The 20,824-nt window shown below is 35.2% G+C and overlaps 1 protein-coding gene across 3 annotated transcripts in view; it reads right to left on the minus strand.

Annotated features, from left to right (window-relative positions):
• Positions 1 to 20,824, minus strand: part of SEC22A (SEC22 homolog A, vesicle trafficking protein) — a 77,948-nt gene that overhangs the window by 42,053 nt on the left and 15,071 nt on the right. For 2 of the 3 annotated variants that reach the window (XM_047099232.1, XM_047099233.1), the window contains exons 3-4: positions 16,110 to 16,273; positions 14,791 to 14,985 (exon numbers count right to left, since the gene is read on the minus strand). In XM_047099232.1, coding sequence (XP_046955188.1) covers positions 14,791 to 14,985; positions 16,110 to 16,273 — 359 coding nt within the window. The remainder of the gene's footprint in view (positions 1 to 14,790; positions 14,986 to 16,109; positions 16,274 to 20,824) is intronic. The other variant, XM_047099234.1, reaches the window with a different exon arrangement.

The following is a 20,824-nucleotide window of genomic DNA, read 5'->3' on the forward strand; positions in this document are numbered from 1 at the left end:
TTTTCCATAATAAAATGTTTCAAAAAGAAAACAAAAAAGGTAAAAGTATGACATGGTATTTAACTTAACATATTGACCCTGTGATCGAGTATATGTAGACTTCAGAAAATAATAATATAGAAAAAAATTCACACTAGACTGTTGGAAGAGGAGTCAAAAGGTCAGAAAGAGAAAAAAGTCAAGCAATCAAAATGTAACAGAGAAAAAGACCTGAAAAGTAATGTCTGTCAAATAACTATTAACCAGACTCCAAAATAAAGTAAATAATTTTATTTAGGAAAACAAAAAAGCTAAAATAGGAAAACATACTTAAACTCAGAGACTACAGAAAATATTATGCAGGCTTGGTCTGGATTAAAAGAAAACTTTATGTTAATATTAAAATAAGTTCTAATTGTGTATTACTTTAATAAAAAAAACTTCTCTTTCTTAGAACAATATCAAATCCCAGATTCCCCCGTTTTTCAAGTGTCTGCTGTCTGGTGATCCAGGATACCATTACAGTCTTCAGGTTAAAGTGGGGACTTACAGAAGTCAAGCAATACATGGACTTTTTCATAATCTGTCTTTTGGTAGGTCAACTTGGATGGACCCCTATCCTAAATTAAAAGTTGATCTTCTAATATAAAGAAATGGAAAAACATTCCGTGCTCATGGATTGGAAGAATAAATATTGTCAAAATGTCAATACTACCCAAAGCTATCTACACATTCAATGCAATCCCAATCAAAATTGCACCAGCATTCTTCTCAAAACTAGAACAAGCAATCCTAAAGTTCATATGGAACCACAAAAGGCCTCGAATAGCCAAAATAATTTTGAAGAAGAAGACCAAAGCAGGAGGCATCACAATCCCAGACTTTAGCCTCTACTACAAAGCTGTAATCATCAAGACAGCATGGTATTGGCACAAAAACAGACACACAGACCAATGGAATAGAATAGAAACCCCAGAACTAGACCCACAAACGTATGGCCAACTAATCTTTGACAAAGCAGGAAAGAATATCCAATGGAAAAAAGTCTCTTTAACAAATGGTGCTGAGAGAACTGGACAGCAACATGCAGAAGACTGAAACTAGACCACTTTCTCACACCATTCACAAAAATAAACTCAAAATGGATAAAGGACCTGAATGTGAGACAGGAAACCATCAAAACCCTACAGGAGAAAGCAGGAAAAGACCTCTCTGACCTCAGCCGTAGCAATTTCTTACTGGACACATCCCCAAAGGCAAGGGAATTAAAAGCAAAATTGAACTACTGGGACCTTATGAAGATAAAAAGCTTCTGCACAGCAAAGGAAACAATAAACAAAACTAAAAGGCAACCAACGGAATGGGAAAAGATATTTGCAAATGACATATCGGACAAAGGGCTAGTATCCAAAATCTATAAAGAGCTCACCAAACTCCACACCCGAAAAACAAAGAACCCAGTGAAGAAATGGGCAGAAAACATGAATAGACACTTCTCTAAAGAAGACATCCAGATGGCCAACAGGCACATGAAAAGATGCTCAACATTGCTCCTCATTAGGGAAATACAAATCAAAACCACACTCAGATATCACCTCACGCCAGTCAGAGTGGCCAAAATGAACAAATCAGGAGACTATAGATGCTGGAGAGGATGTGGAGCAACGGGAACCCTCTTGCACTGTTGGTGGGAATGCAAATTGGTGCAGCCACTCTGGAAAACAGTGTGGAGGTTCCTCAGAAAATTAAAAATAGACCTACCCTGGGGCGCCTGGGTGGCGCAGTCGGTTAAGCGTCCGACTTCAGCCAGGTCACGATCTCGCGGTCCGTGAGTTCGAGCCCCGCGTCGGGCTCTGGGCTGATGGCTCAGAGCCTGGAGCCTGTTTCCGATTCTGTGTCTCCCTCTCTCTCTGCCCCTCCCCCGTTCATGCTCTGTCTCTCTCTGTCCCAAAAATAAATAAACGTTGAAAAAAAAAAAATTAAAAAAAAAAAAAAAATAGACCTACCCTATGACCCAGCAATAGCACTGTTAGGAATTTACCCAAGGGATACAGGAGTGCTGATGCATAGCGGCACTTGTACCCCAATGTTTATAGCAGCACTCTCAACAATAGCCAAATTATGGAAAGAGCCTAAATGTCCATCAACTGATGAATGGATAAAGAAATTGTGGTTTATATATACAATAGAGTACTACGTGGCAATGAGAAAGAATGAAATATGGCCTTTTGTAGCAACATGGATGGAACTGGAGAGTGTGATGCTAAGTGAAATAAGCCATAAAAGAAAGACAGATACCATATGATTTCACGCTTATGTGGATCCTGAGAAACTTAACAGAAGACCATGGGGGAGGGGAAGGAAAAAAAAAAAAAAGAAGTTAGAGTGGGAGAGAGCCAAAGCATAAGAGACTCTTAAAAACGGAGAACTGAGGGTTGATGGGGGGTGGGAGGGAGGGGAGGGTGGGTGATGGGTATTGAGGAGGGCACCTTTTGGGATGAGGACTGGGTGTTGTATGGAAACCAATTTGACAATAAACTTCATATATTGAAAAAAAAATTGATCTTCTAGATCCTGAGTGTGTACATTAATGTACAGATATTCTGGCAGTAACATTGACTGCCAGACCTATGGAATTAAACCTTTAGAGAAGGAAAGGCCAACATAAGTCTTGGAGCTTCCCCTACCCAAACCTGATCAAAATATTATTCCCTAAAGTAACTGTAGAAATCCGTGTCATCATCCAAAGCTTCTTAATATATGCATACATGGTGATTCCTACTACACACCTATTTACTGCATTTGAAGCCTCCAAAATGGAAGTGTCTTAGAGGATGACAACATATTACTGTGGGTTCCAACTGCATGCTTTTCCAGACACAGTCTCCATATGGATCAATTAATTTCATAACATGTAGGTACTAATTTGCTAACACTTTTCTCTCTATCCTAATTAAAAGAAAATCAGAATCATTTTTGCTTTTACTTGATAGAGATAGCAGTATATTCACTATATTGCCACTAGGTTATATCAACTCTGAGCCAGAGATTAGTCTATAGCAGGAGTTGGCAAACTATGACCCACAGGCCAAATCTAACCCACCACCTATTTGTGCAAACAAAGCCTTACTGCAACACAGCTTCACCTATTCTTTTACACAATGACTACGGTTGTTTTTGTACTATACTAGTAGAGTGGAGTAGTTGCAACAGAGACCATTTAGCCTGTAAAACCTAAAATATTTGCTATCTGGTCATTTACAGAAAAAAATCTGTTGACTCTTGGCCTACAAGGACCCAACATCTTTTTTTTTTTTTTTTAGTATTTATTTTTGAGAGAGAGACAGAGTGTGAGCAGGGGAGGAGCAGAGAGAGAGGGAGACACAGAATCCAAAGCAGGCTCCAGGCTCTGAGCTGTCAGCATGGAGCCTGACGTGAGGCTCGAACTCACAAACCACAAGATCATGAACTGAGCCGAAGTCAGATGCTCAACTGACTGAGCCACCCAGGCACCCTGAACAAGGACCCAACATTTAACACCTCATATAACATTATATTGGCTCACTTTGTTGATGACCCCATGCTGATAGGATCTGAAGAAAAGATAGTTTATGCCTTAGGTTAGATACTCTGGGATGATACATGTATGCCAAAGTGTGGAAAATAATAAAATTATAGAAGCCTACAGCTTTCAGTCAAGTTCCTGGTGGTTAAAAGTCTAGGGTATAGTGAAAGTAAAGATTAAGTTGCACCACGCAACCCACACCACTAAGAAAAGATATACTGCTGAGTATGCCTTTCTAGTTTTCAAAAGCAACATTACTAGACTTGGGTACACTGCTCCAACATGTTCACTGAATGAAAATGGTTGAGGAGAGCCAAAGCAACAGAAAGATTGAGACTGCATTACAGGACACTTTGTCACTCAGTCCTTAGGCCTCATGATATCTAATGGTGTCCAAAATATACAAAGAAGAGACAATGTTTTAATTCTGTAGCAAATTTGGAAAGAAAGAATCATAAAAAAGGTTCCTGGGTTTTGAAGCAATGACATGGCCTGTAAGCAAAAAACAAACAAACCAACAAACAAAAACCCCAAGAAAAACAAAAAACAAAAAAACTGTTTTCAATTTGAGAAGTAGTTCCTGGCTTAAACCTAGTGGCCCTACCATGAAATATCAGATATATTCTATAAACCCTAAAGCAACTGTAAAAACAAATGAAACGAAGAGGTATAAGTCAATACAGAACAGAAAATGGATCCAAAAATAGGCAGAAAAAGAGAAAGATGACCAAAACCAGTCTGGATAAAAAGAAAATAGCCAAGATGGTAGGTTTAAACACAACCACATCAATAATCACATTATTAAAATCATCATCATCATCATCATCATCACCATCACATTAAATTTAAGTGGTCTAAACACCTAAATAAAAAGCAGATATGATCAACCTGGATTTTTTCCCGACAGACCCAACTAAAACCTACAAGAAATCACTGTAAATAGAAAGACACAGTGGTTAAAAGAAAAATGACAGAAAAAGATAAATCATTCCAACACTTAAAAAAGAAGTTAGAATGGCTGTATTAATAAAATAGATTGCAGAATTAAGATTATTACTAGGAATAAAGGTCATTTCAAACTGACAAAGAAGTCTATGCACCAAAAGAACAATCCTAAATATTTAACAAGCTATAAAATATATAAAATAAAAACTGACAGACCTAAAAGGATAAAGATATAAATGCACAAATCTAGTCAGACATTTCAACACAACTTTTTCAGTAATTGAGAGAAGTAGACAGAAAATCAGAAAGCATACAAAAGATTTGAACAGTATCAACCAACTTGATCTTTATGACACTTATAGAACACTCCACCCTACAATTATACACATTCTTTTCAAAACATAACACAGAAAAATGGCCAAAATAGAACACATTCTGAGAGAGCAAAACAAGTCTCAATAAATTAAAGGGATTAAAATCATACAAAATTTGTTATCTGACCACAATGAAGTTAGAAATTAAAAAATGAAAGATGTCTGGAAAAGCTCTAAATACTTAAAATTATATAACACTTTTCTAAATAACCCATGGATCATAAAAGCAATCAAAAGGGAAATCAAAAATCATTTTAAACAGAATGAAGGTGAAAATATAATATATTAAAATTTATGACTGCAGCTAAAACAATATTTAGAGGGAAATATATACTACTAAATGCCTATCAGAAAAGAAGTAAGATCTCAAATAAAAAATAACCTCAACTTTTTAAAAAAATAAACTCAACTTCTACCTTAAGAACCTAGAAAAAGAAGAGCATATTAAACCCTAAGAAGATAGGAAGTAATAAAAATCAGATTAAAACCAATTATAAAAAACAAAAACAATAAAAAGTCAATGAAACCAAAAGGTGGTGTTTTGAGAATATCAAAAATGCTAAGCTCTAATAAGAATGATCAGAAGAAAAATGCAGAAGACAAAAATTTCCAACATCATAAATGGGAATGGTTGTAAACTACAATTCTACAGACATTACAGGGATAAGAGAAAATTAACTTTATGCCAAAAAAGTTGGCATCTGAGATGGACAGATTTCTTCAAAGAAACAAACTACTAAGTTGGCATCTGAGATGGACAGATTTCTTCAAAGAAACAAACTACTAAAACTCACTTAAGGAGAAATAGGTAACTTGAATAACCCTACATCCATCAAAAAAAAAAAAAAATTCGTTTGTAGCTAAAAGCCTTTCCTCAAAGAAAACCAGAGGCTCAAAAGGCTTCTTTCCACATACTGAACAAAAAAGAAATAAAATTTCTACAGAAACCTTTCCCAAAAAAATTGGAGAGGGAATGCCTCTCAATTTACTCTGAGGCCAATTTTATCCTGACACTAAAACTAGACAATTACAAAAAAGGAAAACCACAAACCAATTCCCTCAGGAAAATAAATGTAAAATATTTTAGCAAATTGAGGCACCAAAATATCTTAAGATTTTACAAAATTGGGGAGCACCTGGGTGGCTCAGTCAGTTAAGCCCCTGACTCTTGGTTTCAGCTCAGTTCCTGATCTCAGTTTGTGGATTCAAGCCCCATGTCTCTGTGCAGAGCCTCCTTGGGATTCTCTCTCTTCCTCTCTCTTTGCCCCTCCCCTACTTGCTCATGCTCTCTCTCTCTCAAAATAAATAAACTTAAAATATTTTAGCAGATTGAATCTGACAAATATATAAAAATGGTAATATATCATGACCAAGTGGGGTTTTATCACAAAAATGCAAGGTTGGTCTAACATTTGAAAAGCAATCAATGTAATTTACCACATAAAGACTTTAAGAAGAAAAATCATATAACCATTTCAATAAATGTAGACAAAGCATTTGACAAAATACAACTTCCTGATATAAACCACTTATCAAACTGGGAATATAAGAGAATTTTCTCAACCTGATAAAAAAGCAGTTATATAAATTGGTAAGATCAGGAACACTGAAAGGATATCCACTCTTGCCCCTTCATTCTTTCAGTATATTTTTGTCAAGCACAGAATTCCACATTTGCAGTTATTTTCTTTTATCCTTTGGAAGATATCATTAAGTTGTCCTCTGACTTCCATGACTCCTATGAGACTGTGTGTGCGTGTAATTGTTCATGTTCATGTAGCCTAATCTCTCCAAGTGCCTGGTTATTTATGCCTGGTTACTTCACTGTTTACCAAACACTCTATTTTCAAAATACTGTTGTAGATACAATCTGAAGTTTATGTGACTATTCTAGGAAAGGTACTTGTTTGCTTCTGCCAGGGTCTTTGGAGCACATCACTATGGAATCTGCTAAATCCAATTTTAAAGACCAGTATGATTCAAGACTAAGCTGCAGTCCTGACAAAAAGCCTGTCTACTTCATCTTCCTGTCTACTCACATTCCTAGAGCACTGACATCCAAGGTCCACACCAAAAGCTGGAGGTTGCTCATAAGGTTCATCAGCTTGGTGGGCCCTGCTTTCTAATCCCTGTCTCCCTAGTCTTGGGTGGCTATCAGCTGTTCCCTCTAGAATTGGTAAAAGTAGCTCCAAACATTAAGTTCATCTCTTTAGACCTCCACCAGTAATTCTTAGTAATCTTGTTGGATCTCCAAAGACTTCAGGAAGATTATATTTTAAATTAAATTCTGTATCATATTAGACCTACATATTATATAGAATATATACATTCCACTCAGCTTTCCTACATGTATTTTGTGAAACTATTGGTCTGAATTACCTACTGCATCACTACTGTAAGTAGAAGTCTTCAAAGTAGTAACTCTCATTAACTATTGATTTTAAAAATTGAAATATTATCTGAATACAATAAAATTTGCCCTTTAGTGGTATATATAATTCACAAGTTTTTAGTACATTTACAGAATCGTGCAATCATTATCTAATTCCATAATTTTCATCACTCCAAAAAGAAATCTCATAACCATTAGTAGTCACTGCCTATTTCCCTGTACCCCTCCCAACTCCTGTCAACCACTAAGCTACTTTCTGTCTCTATAGATTTGCCTATTCTGGACATTTTGTATAAATAAAACTATAAATATGTGGCCTTTCGTACCTGGCTTATTTCACTTAACATAATGTTTTTAAGGTTCACCCATGTTGTCCCATGCATCAATACTTCATTCCTTTTTTCCTCCATAATATTCTGTTGCATGCTTATGTCATATTTTGTTTATTCATTCATCAGCTGATGGATGTTTGGATATTTCAACTTTTTGGTTGCTATGAATAATAGTGCTATAAATATGCATGTACTCGTTTTTATTTAGACTTACATTTTCAACTCTCTGGGGTATGTACCTCAGAGTAGAACTGCGAGGTCATGCGGTAACTCTATGTTTACCTTTTTGAGGAACTTCCAAACTATTTTCCAAAGCAGCTCATCATTTCACAATCCTACCAGCAATATAGGATGGTTCCAATTTCTCTACATCCTTGGTAAAACCTGTTAGTTTTTTTTTAAATTATAGCCATCTAGTGGGCGTGAGGAGGTACCTCCTATCATTTTGCTTTGTATTTCACTATGACTAATAATGTTGACCATCTTTTCATGTATTAATTAGCCAGTTGCACATTTTCTTTGTAGAAATATCTATTCAAATCCTTTTCTCATTTTAAAATTGGACTGTTATCTTTTTATTGTTGTGTGATTTACATATTCTGGACACAAATCCTTTAGAAGATATATATATGATTTGTCTGTGAAATGTCTTTTCAATTTATTGACAGTGTCTTTTTGAAGAATACAATTTTTAACTTTGATGAAGTCCACCTTAATTACTTATTCTTTTTTCATGGCACTTTTGGTGTCAAATATAAAAAAAAAAAACACTGCCTAATACCAAGTCACAAAAATTTACATCTATGTTTTCTTCTAAGAGGTTTATAGTTTTTACTGTTAAATTGAGGTCTTTGTTCCATTTTTAAGTTAGTTTTTATATATTTTGTGAGGCAGGGGTCCAACTTCATTCCTTTATATGTGGACATCCACTTGTCCCAGCATCAATTGTAAAGTTTATTCTTTCACCATTGTCCTGGCATCCTTGTTAAAAATTAATTGACCATAAACTAAGGGTTTATTTCTGTACTCTCAATTCTATTTTGTTGTCCTTAAACCAGAACTACATAGTTTTGATTACCTAGCTTGGTAGTATGTTTGGAAGTGTGAATCTTCCAATTTTGTTCTTTTTCAAGATTATTTTGGGGGCGCCTGGGTGGCGCAGTCGGTTAAGCGTCCGACTTCAGCCAGGTCACGATCTCGCGGTCTGGGAGTTCGAGCCACGCGTCAGGCTCTGGGCTGATGGCTCGGAGCCTGGAGCCTGTTTCCGATTCTGTGTCTCCCTCTCTCTCTGCCCCTCCCCCGTTCATGCTCTGTCTCTCTCTGTCCCAAAAATAAATAAACGTTGAAAAAAAAAAAAAAAAGATTATTTTGACTATTTTTGGTCCCTTGTATTTCCAAGTGAATTTTAGGATCCGCTTGTCAATTTCTGCCAAAAAGATAGCTATTTCATAGGGATTTCACTGAATCTATAAATCAACTGGAGACGTACAGCCATTTTTAACAATACTGTCTTCTACTCTATGAACATGGGACCTCTTTCCATGAACTTAGATTTTCTTTAATTTCTATGTTTTGTAGTTTTATTGTAAGGGATTTTCTTTCTTTTAAATTGCAAACAATAGAAAGTATAATCTGTCTTGTCTCATCCAGTAATTGCTCGGATTTTCTTAATTTCATTTTCAGATTGTTCATTAGTAGCATACAGAATACAGTCAACTTTTATATACTGATCTTGTGTCCTGCAACCGTGCTAAAACCGCTGGTTTTAATAGTTTCAGTGGCTTCTTTAGGACTCTTTATACTCAAGATCATGTCATATATGAAGAGTTATTTTAGTCCTTCCTTTGCAATCAGATGCTTTTTTCTTCCTTTTCCTTCCTTAACTGCCCTGTCTAGAACCTCCAGTACCATGTGGAATAGAAGTAGTAAGAGCAGACATCCTTATCTTGTTCCTGATCTTAGAAGAAAGCATCAGTTTTTCACCATTAAGTATGAGTCTAGCTGTGGGTTTTTTGTAGATGCCTTTTATCTGGTTGAAGAAGTTTCTTTCTATTCCTAGTTTGTTGAGTATTTTTAATAATGAAAGTCTGTTGGATTTTGTCAAATGCTTTTTCTTGATCTACTGAGATGATCATGTGCTTTTGGTTTTATTACTGTTGTGTATTACATTAACTGATTTTTTATGTCAAACCAACCTTTCATTGCTGGATTAATCCCACTTGGTCATGGTACATAGTCATTTTTGTATGTTGATGGATTTGGTTTGCTAGCATTTGTTGAGGACTGCTGTCCATATTCATAAGAGATATTAGTCTGTAGTTTTCTTTTCTTGTGATATCTTTATCTGGTTTGGGATTAGGATAATATTGGCCTCACAGATGGGTTGAAAAGTGTTCCCACTCTTCTATTTTTTTGGAAGAATTTGTAAAGAATTGGTTAATTCTTAAACTGTTTGGTAAAAAGCTCCAGTGAAGCCATTTCAGCCTAGGGTTTTGTCAGTAATTTATTACTAATTTAATCCCTATTCTTATTAAGTCCATTCAGATTATTTATTTCTTCTTGAGTCAGTTTCAGTAGTGTATCTCTAGAAATATGTCCATTTCATCAAAGTTGTCTAATTCATTGGCATACAGCTGTTCACAGTGTTCCTTTAAAATCCTTTATAAGATCAAAAGAAATGTCCTTTTTCATTTCTGGTTCCAGTAATTTCTTTTTTCTTTCTTTTTTTTTTTTTTTTTTTTGGTCAATCTAGCTAAAAGTTTGTTTTGTTAATCATTTCAAAGTACCAGTTTTTGGTTTTATTGATTTTTCCTATCCTATTTTCATTTTCATTTTTGCTCCAATCTTTATTATTTCCTTCCTCCTCCTTATTCTAGGTTTAATTTGCTTTTCTTTTTTCCAGTATCTTTAGGCAGATGGTTACAGTATTCACTTGAGATCTTCCTTTTTAAAAAATACAGGTATTGATAGTTATAAAATTTCCTCTAAGTACAACTTATAGCAACATCTCAGAATTTATTATATTGTGTCTTCACCTTCATTCATCTCCAAGTATAAATACCCCTTTCGATTTCTTCTTTAATCCATTCATTATTTAGGAATATATTGTTTAATTTCCATATACTTATGAGTTTCCAAAATTCTTTTTTGCTATTAATTTCTAATTTCATTCCACTGTAGTTATAGAACTTGCTCTGTATTATCTTTGACCTGTTAAATTTATGAAGGTTTTTTTTTTTCAATTGGCTCAGCATAAAGTCTATCTCAGAGGAGAATGTTCCACGTGCAATTAAGAATGTATTTTTTAGGGGTGCCTGGGTGACTCAGTTAAGCATCCAATTCTTGATTTCGGCTCAGGTTATGATCTCAGTTTTGTGAGACTGAGCCCCGCATTGGGCTCTGTGCTGACAGTGCAGAGCCTGCTTGGGATTTGCTTTCTCCCCCCCACACACATGCTCTCTCTCAAAAATAACCATATAAAAAAATGTATTTTCTAATGTTGAATGGAGTGTTCTGTAGTTGTTAGACCCAGTTGGTTTATGGCGTTGTTCAAATCTTCTATTTCCTTATCTTCTGCCTAGTTCCATCCATTATTGGAAGTTGGATATTAAGCCTGCAACTATGTTTAACTGTCTGTTTCTCCCTTCATTTCTGGCAGGTTTTGCGCCACGTATTTGGGAGCTCTGTTGTTAAATGCACATATATTTATAATTGTTATACCTTAATCTTTTATCATCATAAAATGTCCTTCTGTATCTCCAGTAGCAATTTTTGCCTTAAAGTCTATTTTGTCTACTATCAAAAAGCCATTCCATCAATTGGTTGCTACTTGCATTATGTATCTTTTTTATTCCTTTTACTTTCAATCTCTTTTTATTTTTCTAATCTACTTTTATATCTAACTTTTGATTGGAATGTTTCATTCAGAGACACTTTTAAATTCAATCACATTAGTTATTATTGACATAGAGGATTTACATCTGCCATTTTACTTACTTCTATATGTCACATGTCCTTTGTTCTATTTCTCCTTTACTGCTAACCTTGCATTAAGTGAATACTGCATTACTTTAATATTTTTAATGATTTTCACTATTTTTTGAGTGATTTGCTTAGTGGCTACTTTAGTACTTATCACATACATCTTATCAGATACAGCTTAATATTTATACTAACTTAATTCCAATGAGCTATTGAAACATTACTCTTATATAGCTCTATCCTCTTTCTTCCCTTTCTGTGGTATTGTGATATATATATTATAAACATTACAAACACCAAAATACACTGTTATAGTCATAACATTACATAATTTTATGTCTTTCAAAGAAGCTAAGGACAGCAATTATATTTTTGTAAGTTTTATTAATATGAATTATTATCACTTATGGCTTTCTTCATTTGTTCCTGTGTATTCAAATTACCATCTGGAGTCATTTCCTTAGCCTAATGCACCTTTGCTCCCATCCACCTCCTCTGTGCTGTTATGCAAAATATATATTTCATTTCTATATGTTACAGGCTCAATAATACATTATATACAGTTTTAAACGATTGCCTTTTACACCAGTGAACAAAAGAGAAAAGAAAAATAACTGTCTTTTATAATTACCTTCACTATTGCTCTTTGATTTTTTTTTTGGTGTGGATTCAAATTATTGTCTAGATCACCTGCTTTCAGCCTGAAGAACTTCCTTTAGTATTTCTTTTGAGTATGCCAGCAAAAATTCTCTCAGCTTCTGCTTATCTGCAAATGTCTTTATTTCACCTTACTTTTGAAAGATAGCTTTGCTGGCTGGGGTGCCTGGGTGGCTCAGTCGGTTGAATGTCCAACTCTCGATCTCAGCTCAGGTCATGATTTCACAGTTCGTAAGATTGAGCCCTGTGTCAGGTTCTGTGCTAAAAGCATGGAACTTGCTTGGGATTCTCGCTCTCCCTCTTTCTCTGCCTATCCCTTACTCGCACACGTGCACTCTCTCTCAAAAACAATAAACAGCAACAACAAAAAGATAGCTTTGTCGTACATAGGATTCTTGACTGATAGTTTTTTTGTTCCTTTGAGCATTTTGAACATGCTGTCCTGTGACTTTCTGATCTCCACTGTTTCTGTTAAGAAGTCAGCTGTTAATCTCATTGGGGTTCCTTATAAGTGACAAATTGTTTTTCTCTTGCTGCTTTCAAGATTTTCTCATTGTCTTGGTCTTCCAGCATTTTGTTTTTGAGAGAGAGAGAGAGGATAAGCAGAGAAGAGGAGCAGAGGAAGGGAGAGAGAGAATCTTAAGCAGGCTGTGTGCTGAGTGTGGAGGTGGGTTTCAATCTTACAACCATGAGATCATGACCCAAGCTGAAATCGAGTCAGATGCTTAACGAACTGAGCCACCCAGGTGCTCTGGTCTTTCAGCATTTTTAATATGATTCATCTATTTGTGGATTTCTTGCATGGTTATCTGGAACTCATTGAACTTCCTGGAGGAGCACGTTTTTGAGTAAATTTGGAAACTTTTTAGCTATTATTTCTTCAAATACTGTTTCTGCTTCTTTATTTCTCTCCTCTCCTTCTGGTTCTCCCATCATGCATATGTTGGTGTGCTTAAGTGCCCCATATTTTCCTGAGGTTCATTTTTCTTCATTCTTTTTTCTCTTTTCTTTAGATTAAATAATCTCTATTGATCTATCTTCAAGTCTGCTAATTCTTTCTTCTGCCAGTTCAAATCTACTCTTGAGCCCCACTAGTAAATTTTTTATTTCAGGTGTATTGTTCAATTCCAGAAATTCCCCCTGGTTCTTTTTCTTTAAAATTTCTATCTCTTGGGGCACCTGGGTGGTTCAGACAGTTGGGCATCCAACTTTGGCTCAGGTCATGATCTCACAGTCTGTGAGTTCCAGTCCCGCATCAGGCTCTGTGCTGACAGCTCAGAGCCTGGAGCCTGTTTCCGATTCTGTGTTTCCCTCTCTCTCTCTGTCCCTCTCCCGCTTAAACTCTGTCTCTCTCAAAAATAAATAAACATTAAAAAATTTTTTTAATTTCTATCTCTTTATTGATATTGTCTATTTGATATAACATCATTGTTATACCTTCCTTACTTCTTTAGTCACAATTTCCTTTAGTTCTTTGAACATAGTTAAAATGCCTACTTCGAAGTCTTTGTTAAATCTGACATCTGATTAGTCTCACAGGCAGTTTCTATTGCCTGCTTTTTTCCCCTAGTATATGGATTATACTTTCCTCTTCCTCTGCATGTCTTATAACTTTTTGTTGGAAATTGGGCATTTTAGAGAACCCTGAATTGTAACAACTCTGAATATTGATCCACCTCCTCTCTCCTGGGGCTTGTTATTAGTACTGGTCTGTTTTCTGGTCTGTTTCCTGAGTGGATTATTTTAGGGAAATGTGCATCCCTCTTTCTCCCATAATTTGTATTAATCAGCCCAAGAAATGTTGTGTTCATTTCTGAATGCCACATTTGAAGAATACTAACAAACTAAAGCACATGCAGAGGAAACTTCCAGGTTGGGGAGGTTTTAAAATGTCACAGGCCAAAAGGCTAAAGAAACTGATTATATATGAGTTGATCTTACTAATAGGATAGAAAGGAGACAGAGTTGCTGATTTCAAAGTTCTGAAGTGCTTTTCTGGTATAGCCAAAAAGCAAGGAAAAGTAACAGAACTTAGACAAACAGGTCAATATTACAGGGAACAGACTTTAGCTCAAAATATAATGAAGAATTTTTTAAACAAGAAATTCAACAATGGCACAAGCTGCCTTATACAACAATGAGGTTTCCATTTTTAAGCAGAAGTTTTCAATCTGTCACAACTGTTAAGGATGGTATTTCTTATTTGGAAGAGGAGGTTCAAGTAGATGATCCCATTTTCTGTGGTAGTCAAGAAATCTGGCCTTGAATGTACTCAGTTTGACATAATGCAAAGCACTTTACATGTACATTAACATATTACAATTATTCATCTCTAGAAAAACTTTAGAGTTCATCTGAGATTGCTATTTAAAAGTATTTTCCTGATTAGTCACATATCTGGTGGATTACTGTATAAAACACTGGGAAAAAGAATTACTTTAAATGTCTATATTCTCTCAGGTACTTGCTTTAAAATATTAGGAAAAAAGTAATTCATTTTCAAGAGTTATTCAGTTCTTATTAAAGTTTGTTTTTTTAATGAAATAATTGAGATCCATAACTCACCAGAAGAAATCTTACCAGCACCTTTATAGTCAACAGAAAATGCAGATGTGACTCCATTGGCTGACCCCAGTTCACACATGGATATTTGATAAGGGGGCCTCAGCTTGATTTCCATCTGCATGTCAGACAGATTTATCTTTGTTGAAAGAGACCTGGGATTATTATATCGCTGCTTGGTCCTCTGAATGAAGTTATCTATGTAAAATAAAAAATAAATTTCCTTGCAGTCATTTGTTTATTAAATAAAGTGTGTGAGAGTGTGATGTTAATGGAGTAAATTCTGCAGATAAACAGTTTAATTTGTTATCCAAAACTATTCAGTTTGTCATGGAATATTCTAATATTATTTGTGTTTAATGGTTAATATATCATGGGGTCATCCATTTTTCACTCTAGAAATTAATAATTATAAATAAAATAATAATTTAAAATAATGACTGTGAGACCATTTCTACTATTATATCCACTTCACAGAATTATTTTAAATTTTTACAAAAAAAACAAAAACAGCTTTCTTTAATTTTAGATCAGTCTTAATTTCTATAGGGTTTCATATCTCATAAAATATAAAGTTTATCAGTATTTACCAATTGTAATTACATAAGAACATACTCTGTAAATTGCATGTTCTTACAAACCTGTTTTCTTATTTACTGCTTACACCATTAGAATGTATGTTTTGAAGAAATAAATTTAATAAAAGACATTTTCGAAATATCTTCCAATTTTACTTTCATATTTACAACTTGGTTTTACTTCTTTTCCTCCTACACCAGGAGTCAAGTAAACTAATGCCCATGGGCCAAATCAAGCCCGCTGTTTATGTAAATAAAGTTTTATTGGAATATATACTCATTCATTTATGTATTGCCTATGGCTGCTTTCAAGCTACAATGGCAGGGCTGAGTAGTTGTGACAGAGACCATATGGTCTTTAAAGCTTAAAATATGTACTCTCTGGTACTTTCCAGCAAATGTTTGCCAACCTCCATTCTACATTAAGCAGACTATAAAAGATTATCACATAAACACAGAACTCTGAATCTCTGGCTTATAAATTTCTCATTGAAAAATTGTCCTCTGGGATTAATTCTATGTGTCAATAATCACAATCCTCTCCACAGCTCAGACACAATTTTTTCTAATAGGCACCTACATGAAGAAGTTGCCATAATTTATAGACCCTCTGTCAAATTATTCTATCAAAAGCAAGGTAGCAGAATTTTCTGAGTTTTTCCCCTGGCCCCCAGTATTATATGAAAAATAGCTTATGACTGGATGGAGACAGGACAATGAAAAGGAAAAAAATCAGGCCCTTACCAAATTCAATGAAACAGTATGGTCTGACAGCAGTATTTGTCTTCATCATGTTATAAGTAGTAATGAACTCCTTCTGAAGCTCATCCAGGAAAGAGAAGGCCAGAACATTTGGGTAATTTTCAGTGCACAACATCATGTAGCTCACTCCCAGGGAGCTAATAAAACTACAGTGTAAAAAACATTGGTTTTAAAATTTCAAATTAAATCAAAGTAATTCGTTGCTTCAAAAGACTGGTTCTATACACCGTAAACTGCTGCTACAGTGGCAATGAAGATATTAACATTTATTATATATTCTAGCAAAAAAAATTAAAGAAACCAAAATATAATTCTACTTCCAGTTGCAGTTAAAAACAGTAAACCAAAAAAAAAGTAATGTACCTAAAGATGGACACACACTATAATTCTAGCACTTCAGTCATTTAACATTGGGGGTAGAAAGCCGGGGAAAGAATATACAAATATGCAAGGGTTACAGATAGCTTAAGGTTTAACTATTCAACCTAGTGGAACCTAATACTGTTCGAATCAAGAACTCTAGAGATTCCGATTAAAGTTATGGACACTCTCCTCAGATGTGCAAACAACACAAAACTTGGCACACAATTTCAGGGTGGTCACTGAGCTTCTGAAGTCATCCAGTGACTCCACAATCAAATGTTCTACTTCACATCATAATGAATTATGAACCATGGGGTAAATAAGAGTAATTTATGAGTTTATAACAACAACAAATAAAATAAATAGGGTAGAAAGGAGAACTCTTGCTTACAGCAGAATGCTGAGCACCAACCAGTAAATGTGGAGGTAGTGCTAGAACTGGAAAAATCAGCATTTTGCACCAACACAGTAGGGCAAGGAAGGATAATCAATGAATGCTGAATCTAGGGGGAAATTTTGGTGAGGAGTAGGAAATTTTGCATGGTTTTAAAATGTCTTCCCATTGATTGCTTATTTGTTGCAAGGGGAAAATATTTATTATACAGCAGACACTAGACAATATCTTGACTGAGTATTCCAACATTACTAATGATGGGCAGATGGACCTCCTGTGCCTTTAGGTGTGATATCCTCAGAAAGACATATCAGCTACGTAGTATTAAATGTGTATATGTAATGTATGTATATGATATATATATATATACATATATATGTATATACATATGTGTGTGTGTATATATATATGTATATATATATATATGTGTGTGTGTGTGTATATATATATATATATATATATATATATGTAGTATGTAGTATTCTAGCCAAAACGCATAATCTGAATCTAATCATGAAAGAATATCAAGATTCTATTTAAAAGGGGGGGGCTATAGTCTTTAAAAATTTCAATGTTATAAAAAAGACAAAGACTATGTAAATGTTTCTGATCAAAAGCTAAAGAGACACAACTAAATGCAATACCTAACCCTAATCTGGATCCTGTGCCAGGGCAGGAGTGGGGAAAGGGGGTTGGGGGAAGGAATGCTATAAAGGACATGCCGGGTCAACTGATAAAAATGGAAGGCAGGCAGTAAAGTGTGGTATCTCTGATACTAGGGCTGATAACTGTACCGTAGTTAAATAGAAGTGTATCCCTAATCTTAGAAAATACACTTAGAAGTTAGGAATAAAGGGACATGGTATTTTAAGTTTATCTCAAATGACTTAGACAAAGATAAGTCAGATAAATAGGTAGGCAGATAAAAACAATAAAGTAAATGGACTAAAATGTTAACAAAAGGTAAATCTGAAAATAGGTATTATTTGTATTATTCTTATTTATACAACTTTTCTGTAAGTTTGAAATTATTTCTAAGTTAAATTTTTTTAAAATGTCTACTTTAAGCACTGAAATGTTCAAATTAGCCATGTTCTACTGAAAACAAAAATTTCTAAAGTGTACGACCCCCTACAATAAGCAGAGAATGGGATACAAATTAACCCTTCTTAGTGAGTCAATTTAACATTCTTTAATAGTACAGTTCAGTGTAACTCATCTAGATCAGGGGCAGCAAACAGAGCATAAAGGCTGTACCTCCCTCCCACTCCTGCGAAAAACACTGTTAATCTATCACGGTAATCTTTACTGCCAAACCCTGATCCATATGGGAGTCCTCCTACCCTCTTTTTTCTCTAATAATGTAGAAGCAGAATTTATTTTAAATTTATATTTATAGAATAAATATGTTCAAGTAACTCAAATTTTTAAAAACTGAAAATGAAATACGGTATTTAAAGTGTTTTATCACTACCTCCACCCAAAGATATCCAGTTCTCTATCCCTCAAGCAATTCATGTTATTGTTTTAAGATTTTTTTTTTTAAGTAATCTCCATACCCAAACAACACGGGGGCTTGAACTTACGCTCCAAAGATCAAGAGCCACATGTTCCACCAACCACACCAGCCAGGTGCCCCAACTCATATTATTATTAAATTCTTAAGTATCCTTCAGTGAGAGTTCACGCATATACAGTTTCCTCCCTCCCTCCCCTCCACCGTCTCTTAAAAGACCATCCCATGCAGCCAAATGATGTGGAGTTGGCACCTATTAATCATCTATGATTAATGGCATGGGATATACCACTGGAAAAATTGTGCTCATCTTCTACTACTGGAATAACCTGGAATTCCCTTCTGAGGTTCACTTAACACCATCATTTGATGCACTGTTTTTCAAACTGCAACTGTTACTGTTAAAAGGTCATAAAGTTAGTGTAGTAAACTACATATTTTCTTTAAAATTGAAATAGCACATAACAGAAAATATTGGAATGCACATTGCTTCAAAGAAGTTTTTAGTGGGCGCCTGGGTGGCGCAGTCGGTTAAGCGTCCGACTTCAGCCAGGTCACGATCTCGCGGTCCGTGAGTTCGAGCCCTGCGTCGGGCTCTGGGCTGATGGCTCAGAGCCTGGAGCCTGTTTCCGGTCCTATGTCTCCCTCTCTCTCTGCCCCTCCCCCATTCATGCTCTGTCTCTCTCTGTCCCAAAAATAAATAAACGTTGAAAAAAAAATTAAAAAAAAAAAAAAAAGTTTTTAGTTTCTTATTTTTATATAATGTTCAAAAACTAAAATTATCTCTTCTTATAGATCAGTCAAAAAAGTTTAGCCATACACATTGCATTTTTCTATGAAATAACGAAATCAAAGGACAAAGTATGTTTTTCCCAAGCAATTTTCTCTTCCCAAAAAATCTTCACTATCATTATAAAAATTCTTTGACATGTCACTAGCATTCAAATAAATGCCCCAGTAACCTGAATTGGGATAAAAACACAATGATGATTGGCTTCCCCATACTCAGAACACCCAAGTAGCTAACTAGGAATTGTTTCATTATCCTCCAAAAATAGGACTTCATTTTTTTGTGTTATGGTAAAATTTTACTGTATTTCTATATTAATAATAAAGTGAACCACAGACATATACATGACAGTTTATCCCAAACGGTTTCTCTTGCTTGTGCTAACTAGAGAATTACTTGTAAAATAAAAGAAAGCCTCTGTTTTTAAGATTTTATGTCAGCATTTTCAGAGAGTCCTTCTTCCCAAGCCTTTATTTTACTATAATTATAGGATATTCTCTGAAAAGGCTACTAAGTGCTCTATAATATTATGGCTTTTCATAGTGAATTTACTCTTATGTTATTGTTTTTCTTTGAAATGCAAAGCCAGTTTTCCAACAGTACATACAAATCTTCTGTTATCAAAAGATTTTTTCTGGCTTTTTCAACTACCATGGGGACAAATTCAAAGACTCCTACACTTTCACGGATAACTCCTCATATGATATAGTCTAAAATGACTACAGGCATGTCAGTTTGTGCAAGCTTTAGTATGTCCATTAGGTTCATTTGGCTCACATTTTACAAACAATCTGGCTGTTGCCTTTCTGCCTTGAGGAGAAAGAAGATTAGTAGTAACAGCAGCAGATATAGTTTACTGACCATTTAGTCTGAACCAGGCCCTTTGCTAAGTGCTTTATATATGTATTTGATTTAATTTCATTCTCACAGTAAAGGGACATCACTATCTCCATTTTACAGATGATGAAACAGAGGCTCAGAGATGTTTAGTAGCTTACCCAGGGCCACAACAACCATTAAGAAGCACAGCAGGGACGAACTTAGTTCTAACTCCAAAGCCTACATTCTTTCCCAATGCAACACTAACTTCCCTCTGTTACAGATGAGCCAATTATGTGCCAACTCACCAACTTTTTTTTCATGTTTTCAAGCTACAAATCAATCTCTATTTTCCCCGCTAATTAAAAGTAATGAATCTTAAGGATTTGGGAACTTGTATTACAAGGATATTCAGGAAGCCCTGCCAACTTCTCTACTTCCTGTGCAACTCCACTCCTCCCTCTCTGCATTCCAGCCACACTAGGGTCATTTCAGATCCAAGGGATACCAACCTACTCCGGGTCCTCCAACTTCCAACCTGAGAAACTTCATGAATTCTGTCTTCCCTACTTGCAATGCTCCCAACCCAACCCCGTCTCTATAATGGCTCCAATTCTGACATGGTTGATCCTATTCATCATTCTTGGACTTAAAGACCCTCCCAGAGCACACAATCTAAATGGATCCCACCCCTATGATTGTATCATAGCAGCTGTTATTTTTCTTCATGTAACTAGCCCAGTTTGTAATTAGATATTCATATGTTTATTTGTTGTAATGTCTCTTTCACTAATATCTACGCTCCGTAAGAGCAG

The sequence above is a fragment of the Lynx rufus genome, unplaced genomic scaffold (genome assembly GCF_022079265.1).
Source record: "Lynx rufus isolate CCGP_SWC_20201006 ecotype Redwood Valley unplaced genomic scaffold, mLynRuf1.p SCAF_5, whole genome shotgun sequence".
NCBI classification, from domain to species: domain Eukaryota; kingdom Metazoa; phylum Chordata; class Mammalia; order Carnivora; family Felidae; genus Lynx; species Lynx rufus.